Source organism: Equus przewalskii, chromosome 6 (genome assembly GCF_037783145.1).
Source record: "Equus przewalskii isolate Varuska chromosome 6, EquPr2, whole genome shotgun sequence".
Classification (NCBI taxonomy): Eukaryota; Metazoa; Chordata; class Mammalia; order Perissodactyla; family Equidae; genus Equus; species Equus przewalskii.
The window spans coordinates 15,825,800-15,838,043 of record NC_091836.1 but is presented as its reverse complement, the minus strand read 5'-3'; the positions used below and the strand labels follow the sequence as shown (position 1 = coordinate 15,838,043).

The following is a 12,244-nucleotide window of genomic DNA, read 5'->3' as shown; positions in this document are numbered from 1 at the left end:
TTTTGGTATGTTGTGTTTCCATTTTCATTTGTCTCAAGATAATTTTTGATTTTCTTTTTGATTTCTTCTTTGACTCTTTGGTTGTTCAAAAGCATGCTGTTTAATCTTCACATATTTGCAATTTCTCAATTTTCTTCTTATAATTAATTTCTAGCTCCATACCATTGTTGTCAGAAAATATGCTTGATGATTTCAATCTTAAATTTACTAAGATTGGTTTTGTTGCCTAACATACACTGTATCCTGGAGAATGGTCCATTTGCATCCAAGAAGAATATGTATTAGATTGGATTCTTGGATTCTTCTTGTTGGATGGAATGTTCTGCATGTATCTGTTAGGTCCATCTGGTCTGATGTGTAGTTAAGGTCCAATGTTTCCCTATTGATTTTCTTTCTGGATGATCTATCTATTGCTAAAAGTGAGGGACTGAAGTCCCCTACTATTATTGTATTGCTGTCCATTTCTCCCTTCAGATCTGTTAATATTTGCTTTATATATTTAGATGCTGTAATGTTGGGTGCATAAATATATACAATTGTTATATACTCTTGATGAATTAATTCCTTTATCATTATATAGTGACCTTCTTTGTCTCTCATTACAGTTTTTTGCTTAAGGTCTACTTTGTCTGATATAAGTATAGATACCCCTGCTTTCTTTGGTTTCCATTTGCATGGAATATATTTTTCCATCTCTTCACTTTCAGTCTACGTGTGTCTTTAAAGCTGAAGTAAGTCTTCTGTAGGAAGCATATAGTTGGGTCTTGTTTTTTTTTTTTTAATCCATTTAGCTGGTCTATGTCTTTTGCCTGGAGAATTTATTCCATTGTCATATAAAGTAATTATTGATAGGAATGGACTTACTATTGCCATTTTGCTAATGATTTCTGAATGTTTTATATTTCTTTTGTTTCTTTTTTCCCTCTCTTGCTCTCTTCCTTTGTCAATTGATGATTTTCTATAGTTGTATGTTTTCATTCCTTTCTCTTTCTCTTTTGTGTATCTACTATGGGTTTTTACTTGTTTACCAAGAGGCTTACATAAAACACCTTATATATATAACAATCTATTTTAAGGTGATAGCAACTTAGAATGCATACAAAAGCTCTACATTTTTACATCCCCCCCTACATTTTATGTTTTTGACATCACAATTACATTTCTTCATACTGTATATCCACCAACACATTGTTGTATAGTTATTTTTAATAATTTTGTATATAATTTTATGTACATAAGTTTATAATTTTAAAAATTTATACTATTTTTGTATGTAATAATTTTAACCTTTATACTAGAGTTATAATTGATTTACCCACCATCATTACAGTATTAGAGTATTCTGAATTTAACTATATATTTACCTTTGCCAGTGAGTTTTATACTTTTACATGTTTTCATGTAACTAATTTGTGTTTGCATTTCAGCTTGAAGAACTCCTTTTAACGTTTCTTATAAGGCCTTTCATGGTGATGAACTCTTTCAAGTTGTGTTTACCTGGAAAATTTTTTCTCTCTCCTTGAATTCTGAAGGACAACTTTGCTGGATAGAGTATTCTTGACTAGCAGTTTTTCCTTTCAGCACTATGAATTCATCATTCCACTCACTTCTTGCTTGGAAACTTTTTCCTGAAGAATCTGTATAGTCATAAGGGGGTTCCTTTGTATGTAACAAATTGCTTTTCTCTTGCTGCTTTTAAGATTCTTTATGTTTAACTTTTGATAATTTAATTATAATGTGTCTCAGTGTGGTGTCTTTAGATTCATCTTATTTGCTACTTTTGGCCTTCCCGGATCTGAAAGTTTGTTTTTCTCCCCAGTTTAGGGAAGTTTTAAGCTGTTATTTCTTTGACTAAGCTTTCTGACCCTTTCTCTCTCTCTTCTCCTTCTGGGATCCCTATTATTCTTTCATTGGTGGAGTTCAATAAGTCCTTTAGTTATTTTTACTCTTTTTTATTCCTTTTTATTTTTGTTCCTCCAATTGCATGGATTCCACTGCCATTTTTTAAAGTTTTCTTTTCCTGTTTTGATCTAGTTTGCTATTGAAACCCTCTATTGAATTTTTTCAGTTCAGCTCTTGTATTCTTCAGCTATATGATGTCTCTTTGGTACTTTCTTATATTTTCCCTCTCTTTGTTTTAATTCTCACTTCATTCATGCATTGCTCTCCTGACCTCAGAAAGCATCTTTATGAGTGTTATTGTGAACTCACTATTGGGTAAATCACTTATCTTCATTTCATTATTATTGTTTTCTGGAGATTTATCTTGTTCCTTTGTTTGGAACATATTCTCTTTTTTCTCAGTTTTCCTTGACTCCCTGTGTTAGTTTCTGCACATTAGATAAAACAGCCCCTTCTTGCAGTCTTGGTGGAGTGGTCTTGTGAAGGAGATAGATCTCATCAATCAGCCCAGGCTGAGTTCCTGGTTGTCTCTAGACACTTTGTGACCATTCAAGTTGCCATCTTTGTTGTTAGTGGCTCCTAGTAGTTGAGGGTGTGCCAAGACTCATCAGTGTCCTGAAGAGGAGGATCCCGGTCAGCACCTAGATGCAGCCTGAGTAGAAGCTAGTTCCTCAGGCAGCAACTGGGAAAGTATGTAGTTAAGCCCCTGCTAGGGATTAACTGAGAGAGTGACACTTTTGCTTGCTCCTTCTGCACTGAGTCCTGCTGTATAGCCTTGAGGAGGTGCTCCTGCACTCATTTAAAAACTGTGTCTTTGTTGGTTACAGTCCTGTGAGATTCATGAGTGCAAGCCTCATTAGCTATATAGAGCAATGCAATCTTGGGGTCTGTCCTTCAGGGGACAGCCACAAAAGCTGGAGTGTTAGATGTGAATATCAGCTCCTCCCACAGAGATGTTGGCAACCTGGTTTTATCATTGAGGTGAACTGGAGGGACAATGTAGTAGAAGCGTCCACCAGCTCCCCTGAGCTCCAAGGAAGATCAGAGCCAACCCCTAGATGTGTGGCAATTAGAAGCCAGACCCTCAGGCAGCAGCAGTTAAACCCCTTTCAGGGAAAGTGGGAGATGGGCATTTTTGCCTGTTCTCTTTGCATTAAGCCCTGGAGGGATAATCTTGGTGACTGCTCATGTGTGCACCCTTTAAGAACTGCTTCTTTGTTTACCGTAGTCTTGTTGGACTTGTGAATGCAAGACTCACTGTCTTTCAGAACCAGATCCAAGGACTGTTTCTTGGGTGGCAGCTGCAAAAGCTGGGATGCCAGGCTGTGTACAAGCTCCTTCAGAGAGTTGTTGGCGACCTGGTTTTATAGCTGGAGAAGACAGCAGATGTGTCTACCAGCTCCCTTGGCTCTGTGGAGGGTCTCTGCCAGTCCTTGGATGTATGAAAACTAGAAGTTGGACTCTCAGGCAGAAGATTGAAAAGTATTTAGTCAGTCTCCTCCCAGGGAAAGACTGGGAGATTGGTGTTTTTGCCTGTTCCCTCTATGCTGAGCCCTGGGGGATAGGCACTATGAGTGCTCACACTCCTATTAAGAATGACTTCTTTGTTTTCTATAGTCCTATGAGTCTCATGGATGCAAACCCTATTGGATTTCAGAGCTAGATGTTTTGGGGGCCCATCCCTTGGGTAGCAGCCCTAAAAACTGGGGCATTAGATGTATGGTTTAAACTCTTTGTTCCTTAGGGAGAAGCTGTAAGTTGAGAGTTCCCTCTTGATTGTATGGCTCTATGCCAGGGGTAGAGTTTACGGTTAAGAGTGTGTCTCAGAATTTCCTATCCATTTCAATGTGGATTTTTTCTGAGTTTCCTGATATGTGGGAGTCACTCAGCTAGTTTTTTAATTTCTGTCAGAGGAAATTGCTCCCTTGTAGCTGTTTATTCAGTGCATCTATGGGAGGAGGGAAGTTAAGGGGACTTCTATGTCACTGTCTTGGTCCCTCTGACTAAATCAGTCTTGATAAGTGGGTTAAGTAGCAGTTTCCCATTAATTGTAAATTATAAATGGACTTTTTCTTAACTTCACTTCGAGAATATTTGCTGCTAGTATATAGAAATACAATAGATTTTTGTATATTGACCTTTTATCCTGCAACCCTGCTGAACTCATTTATTAGTTCTCATAGTGTTTATTATATTCCTTAGTGTTTTCTATATATAAATCTTCTTCCTTCACAATCTGAATGCCTTTTTATTTATTTTTCTTGCACAACTGCCCTTGCCAGAACTTTCAGTACAATATTCAATAGCTGTGAGAGGACATCCTTGTCTTGTCCCCAATCTTAGGGGAAAATTATTCATTATTTCAGCATCATGTGTAATGTTAATATATTTCTTTTGATATTAGATTGACTTCACATTTGGGAATCCTATGTACATGGCTTTCAAGAAATAGAAGTTCTCAAGTTGTTGACTGGCTCAATGAATCAAAAATCACTCTAGTTTTGGAAATCACAGCTATTTAGAGATAAATGACTAAGCCAATAGAATCTATAGTAATACATTATACTACAATGTAGATATGCCCAAGTTACTGGGACAATCAAGTGTTACAATGACATCAAGTATAGATAGTAAAGCTTGCTTATTTTTAATGAGAGTGGTGGTTATATTCCCTGACACAAGCAAAAATGTTTTCTATTTCACATATTGTTACTTAGTCATTATATAGATAACTTAAATAGGCTGCCATCTGATAGGGCTAAGACAGGCTGTGATACTAATTAGGATGTTATAACTATTAATTACTTCCATCTTGCATTGGTTTTGTCAATAGTCAATAACATATGGAGTTTTCCCCTGAATTCTATTGTTTGGAATGAATAGATGTCAAAACTCTTTATTTGCTAGAATGTCCTTATGTAATACCGTTATGAATGCAGACATTCCATAAACATAAGGTTTTTTCTCTTATAGTGATTAATACTATACTATATTAGCTTTAAGATTTGTATTTTTATAAAGTAAATTAAAAACCCAGACTCTGGGCTCACTAAAATCAGTGAAAAAGACACGTGAAAACTTCTTTGTATTTTCATGATAATCCATTAAGTAACAAAATTAAATTTTATTCAAGAAACACAATACAGTAAGAGTTTACAGTCTACAGCTACATTTTAATATCTCAACTCCATAGTGAAACCCAATTCACTAAACACTGAAAATTCCTGTCTCAAAGCATGGTGGCCCACTTGCCACATGAAAGGAGTAGATAAATCAGAATCTCTTTTGCAGCCTTTGGTTCTTTTCCTGCTTCAAGGACAAGATGCTCACCAAAGAAATATGTTGTAGGAAAAGAGAAAAAGAAGAAGACATCTTTAACTCCTCTAGGATAAAACAACTTTTGAGATCAAGTCCTTTGGGCAGATGGTACTCTAATAAAGCAAGGAGAATGGCCCTGTGCATGGCCAGTTTGCCCCCGACACTGCGAAGTTAACAGGCTTTATAGTAAGCCTTGCCAAGAAACCTAAAAGGACTTGCCTTAGACTTTAAGGATTTTATATTAATGCATTTATCTTGTTCAATAACCATGTATATATAATACATGAAAAGTTGACAGTTTAAAAAAATTTGGGTTACTTCCAATCGAAAGACTTCATTTCAATCTATTTTTCTTAAAATTAGAGAACATGGGTCATCACTTTCAATCATTCTTATAATACTCCTAAATATTGGCAATCTTTATCCATAAACTAGCACACTTATCATTAACACAGAGAAAAGGCCACTATTTAATTTGCCAAGTGATCTTATAGTAAAGCAAACATTATAATTAGTTTTAAAGGTCACTTTGGCAGATATCAGGCTAATCTGCATGAAAATATATTGAATTCTACATTAGAAATCTAATGATCACTGTAATAAAAATATTATCCTCTGTTATAAAAAGCTTAGTAAGTAATATAGTCTAATTATTTATTGGAGTATTATTTGAAGGCATAGTCAAAATAATCTTGAATGCTTGAGAAATGCTTATGAAAAATAGAAAATAAAGAGTTCTTACCAAGTTTGCAATGATATAATGGTAGCCTTTAACATGCTTTCCAACACTCACAATCTGTGGAGACATAAGGAAATAAGAGAAAATCAATTTAACTTTATTGGATGATTATATGTCTACAAAATAGAATTTTAGCTATTCTACCAGAATGCCATGTGGAAACATGATGATAAAATGATACAGTTTTCTTTATAAAAGTGATTTATCTTAATTAGGAGAAATTCATAAGCCACATTAAAAATGAAGTGTTTAAAGTTAAAAAAAAACACTCTAATTTTAATCAAACTGTATAAATGATCAATCATTTCAGTATACCGTGTTCAGAAAACTACCATGCTATATAATCCCCTCAAGAGAATGACAATGTTATGAAAACACCAATAATTTATAAATATTTCTAAAAAAGAACACATTAGCATAAGAAGCTTAAAATCATTTTGGTCCAAAGAATTTAGATGTACTTAATATATTGATAATTTACAGAAATGCACTGTAGACAGGTGTTTTCAACTGGTAAGCATGATTTCCTCTGAAGAGATTGGATTTTTCTCCTAAGCAGCAAGCAAGATTTTTCTAAGGTACAATCTCTGTTTTTAGACACTTCTGATACCACAGAATATGTTGTTAATTTTTATTTGCATATGGATACTGCAATATTTTGTTACAATAAAAAGAATAAGGACAAAACAACAGGCTTTTCTCTTTGCTAGATTCTTTTTTTTCGGTAAGAATGTTTTAAGGAATGTTTAAGAAATTAGAAATTGAAACATTATAAAAAAAGGAAATAATAGAATTTTTTTTAAACGTGCAATTTTATATCTGCATTAGAGATTAAAATTCTTACTTTCTGTAAAACTGAACATTCTTTCAATGAGAGAAAAATCTGATTATAGTTACTAATTAGGAGTTTTTACTTTGCAAACTCTTTAGTGACCTCAAAGGTAACAATGCAATATAAGATTTCCATGTACTTTCATCATCAAAGAAGAAATTAAATTGTTTGTAGCATTTTAATATCCTCTAAAATAATTCTTTGTAAATTAGTGACTTGTGTATGAAATACAGGAAAATGCTTTTAAATCCAGAACATATGAATTGTCTTAAAAAACAGTTTTGCTTACATGGCTATTGGTGAAATGGAATATCTGCTCATCTCATCTTTTCTTTTTGATTACATCTGAGATCTTATCTTTGTCTTTAAGGCTCTGCAGTTTCACTAGAATGAGTTTGGATTTTTTTTTTTTTATATTCATCAGGATTTGTTGTTCTTCCTTACTATGATGATTGCCCTTCAACAATTCTGGGAAATTCTCAGCCAATATTCCTTAAAATACCTCTGCAAAGATGTTTTGTGTTTGCGTCTAACAGAGACTGCAATGTTGGTATCATTGGCCTGGGGCCACTTTATGATAATTTCTCAGTTTCCAGATTCTCAGATCACAGTGTATGATATAAATTCAACATACAATCTGCCAAAAGAAGGCTGTGATGACAAATACTCAGAGGAGATATTTCCCACACTGCACTAAGCCCAGGCCAAGAGAAAAAACACTTAGTTGACTCCTTGTTCAGGTGGGGAATTTTTTTCTACTCTTCTCTTTTTTGGGGTGTTGCTCTTCAATAGTCTGGCTTTATATGAGCACTGAGGTCTAACTTATTGCCTTGATGAACCCAAAGATCCTGTTCTTGGGTGAGCATTAAATCCCCAGTCAGGCTACCCAACCTGGCAACTTCCTTCAACACAGTTGCCTTTCATTCCTGGCCCATGAAGATTTTCTTTACTTTCTTGGAAGCTCAGCTAAGCATTTGTAATGTTTTACATGGCATTTCTACATGTTTTTTTTTTTCTTCTTCTTCTCTCTAAGGCCCCCCGGTATATAGTTGTATACTCTAGTTGTGAGTGCCTCTGGTTGTGCAATGTGAGATGCTGCCTCAGCATGGTCTGATGAGCAGTGCCATGTCCGTGCCCAGGATCTGAACCAGTGAAATTCTGGGCCACTGAAGTGGAGCATGCGAACTTAACCACTTGGCCACAGGGCTGGCCCTTCTACACATTTTATATTGCCAGATTTATCTAGTTCATAGTTTATTTAAAACTGAACTTCCCTTGACAATCTCACCATAAAGATGAGGACAAGCAATAAACAGATGAGATTATAATGAAAATTCAGTAAAGAAACAGCTTAATTACTCATCATCTTGGGTAACCCAAGCCTGAGTGATTTTGCACAGCCTGAGCAGGCTGCAGCCCTCCCTCTTATTCTCTGGGAACCTCAGGTACAGCTTGTGCAAAAGACAATTATCAAGGAACGCTTGATGGGTTGTACTCAGTTGGGAAACTGCACACTCTATTATTGAGTCTACCAGAGATTCTTGCTATTTGAGCTCAGCAGGAATTGTTGTCACTCAGCAAGCTGTTATTTATCTCTTGCTGATTCAGTATAACTTTCTCTGGTGTGGCTCTTTAAGCCTTTTTGCCCTCTTTAAGCCCCCATACTCATCCTGCCTCTTCTCTCTCAACACTCTCAGCTTGTGATTTCTGTGTGGTCCCTGTCAATAACCTCTGCTTTCTTTTAAATTCATCCTAAAGTGTAAACACTTATAAATGTTAAAAAAATATGGAACCAGTGGGCATTCTGCACCAGGTGCCTCCAAAGAAATCATTGTCAGTTCCATACTGCCCCACAAAGAACTGTAATAAATTAAAGCTATGTAATATATTTTCAAGGGGTGAGGACTTACAGAAATCATAACTGAAAGTGACAAAATTCCTGGCAGAAAAGGCCTTGCAGAGCTTGATACACGTCTATATTCTGGGAACTGAGGGCCTCAGGGAGTAGTGACCTGAAGATTTATTTACTTGGCTAGTGACGCTAGAGAATACCATTTTTGCTGAGCCAGATCCTGGCTGGGGAAAACAAATGTGCTGCATGAACTGTTGCGAAGGCCTCATTGCCTTTGAATACCCCCCACCCTGACTTAGTGAGACTATGGTTTAAGGCCAGATCTTGGTCCCTATGCCGAGCATCCACCACTAGATGGAAGTTTCTTTGTGAAGAATCCCAATTTATATGCCATAGTAAAGTATCCTGAACCTAGAGTGTCATTTGTTTGTTTGTTTGTTTTTAACAATTGTGTAAAGCTGACAATGTCACGGGTGCAGTTTTACATGGCTTTTATCACCTCAACCAAGTGAAGACCATCTTGTGTGAAAAAAACAAATCTGAGTAACTTGACTTGGGATGCAGACCAAACATCGTGTCTCTGTATTTCTGGTGTTATTCTTTTGTTAATAGGGAAAATAAGCAGCTTGAGAGGAAAGATATGAATATAAAATAGCACTACCTTCATACAAATGTGTTTGGCCAGGTTGTTAAAGGAAAAGAATGCTTGGAGTGAAGACCTAGTTGCAATAATTAATTATGGCCTTTCATAAAGACAGAAAAATGCAGGAGTGGAGAATCTGAAACTCCATTCTTTTTATCTTCTTAGAAGAAATGGAGTATGCAATAATACAAAGAATAATGATCAAGTGTGTTTAGAGCGGCGTCATAAACAATGAGTTGGGAAGGATGTACAAGTGACATTGATCATACACTTTCAAAGGAGCCCATCTTTACAAGAATAAAATGCTTAAGAAAAGTGACTAATTGATTCTTTTAATTCCTTTTTTTGCTTTCTAAACAATTGTTTAGAAATATTTATGGTGCTGGTCAAATGATTCAGTTCTAAAATCAGACCTACGTATAGCAATAAAATAAACAATTATTTTATTAAAAAATTATGGCATGAATTGGGGCTGCCCGGTGGCATAGTGGTTAAGTTCATGTGTTCCACTTCGGCAGCCTGGGGTTTGCTGATTTGGATCCTGGCACAAACCTACACACTGCTCATCAAGCCATGCTGTGGCAGCATCCCACATAGGAGAACTAGAAGGACTTACAACTAGGATATACAACTACGTACTGGGGCTTTGGGGAGGAAAAAAAAAAAGAGAGGAATATTGGCAACAGATGTTAGCTCAGGGACAATCTCCCTCACCAAAAAGTCTTTTAAAAAACCCACAAAAGTGAAGATAAGAAAAAAAATTATGCCATAATCAATCTTTATGAATGCGACTTCTAAATCTTTACTCACTCATTAAAATTAGGGAAAAATGAATGCAGGACACTTTTCCATCTTGACCCCCCCCCCTTTAAATAAACTTAGTTTAACAAATGTCTCCTATGTATATGCTTAGGTGAAGGAGATTCAAGGATTATAAAGATAAGTAAGTTGTTGTTGCTATTACAAGAGTGTTTATTATCTTATAAGGAGGTGAGACTCAGGCAGAAATGACTGAAATACAGAGTAGAGTAAAGGGAGAGCTATGGGTTTTAAGGAGAAGTGATGTCATCTGGTTGGGACAACGAGGTAGGCTTTTGTTTTTGTTTATTTTTTGCCGAGGAAGATTCACCCTGAACTAACATCTGTTGCCAATCTTCCTCTTTTTGTTTGAGGAAGATTCGCCCTGAGCTAACATCTGTGCCAATCTTCCTTTATTTTGTATGTAGGTCGCTGCCACAGCATGGCTGCCAAGAATGGTATAGGTCTGTGCCTGGGAACCAAATACAGGCTGCTGAAGCAGAGTGCACTGAACTTAACCACTAGTCCATGGGGCCAGCCCTGAGAATGAGGTAGTTTTTAAGAGAGAATAGATGCCGCATGAATATTGATTGAATGGATGAATAAAGAAGTTAATGAACATACAGATGTCACAAACACTAGTATATAAAGATTAATTTGAAAGTCGCAAATGAACGAAAGTTTGGCCTTCAATCCACAATCAGATTTTACGTTAATCTTTTATGTAGCAAAGGTTTATAAAGCACTCAGGAGTCTTTCTAAATAAGAGCTGATGTATGTTACCTCAAACTATTATTATGAAGCTGTGATTATTGTATTAAGCACTGTCTTCAAGATCAAGACCCGCAATGGCACACTTGAATATGAATGATTTTGGTTTCCCTTTTAATTTCATTTTATAAGTCAGCTGGAAATTCCTCTCCCAGTTGTTATTATGTTCCAGAGAGTTCAGTGACATGGAGAAAACAGTACCACATATTTGCTGATGTTAGGGGCATGAAGCCTGGTAAATTTTGGAAACTTACAGTAATGAGGGCAGTCACTCTCACTAATTCTTTTTTTCTATAGAAATTCCAAACTCCCCAATGTCCCCTGAATGTTGATTTTTAAGATTCTTCAAAATATTTTATTATAGATGAAAACAAAAGCTTTAGTTTGTTTACTTCAGTTTCATCAAAACAAAAACATAAGGCAAGGAGCTTTTGCAAACAAGCTGCAGACTTAAACGACAACCTTGTAAGATAACAGCAGAACCCTTAGTTCCAGGGCTATGATGCACAGACGGGGAGAGGAAAATAAAGAAGCCCAGACCAAAAAGAACTTAGGCTTCTTAGTGGGAGAAGAGATTTAGGGAGAAGATGGGGAGTGAGAGTTCTCATCAAATATTTTAAAAGAAAGAGATATACACACACATTTGTGCATCTATATATGCCTTTGCATGTGCGTATAAGTATTTTTCATTTTCTTCTGTACTTGGAGATGTTAGAAATTATAAAAGTTTCTAATTAGGACAAAATATCTTTTAGGGGAAAGGGAGAGGAAGAGAGTTGCCCATAAAGAGAATGGCTGCCTTTCAAAGTAGTGATCTCTCTCTCTCGCTGGAAGTTCCTAGCAGAGGATGACTACTAATAAAGTTGTTGGGGTAGAGTCCTTCACTGGGCTCTAGAATCTTGTGCAGACTTAAAATCCTATGTCTGTATTGGCAGTCATTGTTAAAGATACTGTTGATGCTCCACTTATGATTGGGTGCTTAGTGTTTCGATGCATGCTTTCTTGCCTTCTAACTGCCAGGACCTGAATTTCCTTGACTCAAGGTCTTGGTCTCTAGAGCCCCCTTTGCATTTGTGGGGAGGGAGCCCAGGATAGAAGGGCCAGGGAATGAATGCCCCCCTTCCCAGCAGCCCTCCTACAATGACTGGTAGGAGCTGGTGCATAAATATTCCAACTCTCTTGCCCCACAAACAAGATGATTCTGACACGTGTGTTCTACACCAGCTTCCAGTAATTAGTTTATGCTAATTCCAAATGTGATTAATCCCTGTTACCCACAAGCTAACTTGCTAGATAAATGTACTTTTTACTGACTGCATTTCTCCACTCCCCTTCTAGTGTGTTGTTCACCCCAAACCAACTGTTTGCATACAAATCCTTGTCTTAAGA

General features: G+C 36.4%; 1 protein-coding gene across 30 annotated transcripts in view; it reads right to left on the bottom strand.

Moving 5' to 3' along the window:
• Positions 1-12,244, bottom strand: part of GRIA4 (glutamate ionotropic receptor AMPA type subunit 4) — a 368,773-nt gene that overhangs the window by 84,172 nt on the left and 272,357 nt on the right. For all 30 annotated transcript variants that reach the window (XR_011540831.1, XR_011540825.1, XR_011540824.1 and 27 more), the window contains one exon: positions 5,963-6,016. Coding sequence is in view for 19 of the 30 variants with exons in the window: in XM_070623039.1 (XP_070479140.1) it covers positions 5,963-6,016 (54 nt within the window). In the remaining 11 variants the exon portion in view is untranslated. The remainder of the gene's footprint in view (positions 1-5,962; positions 6,017-12,244) is intronic.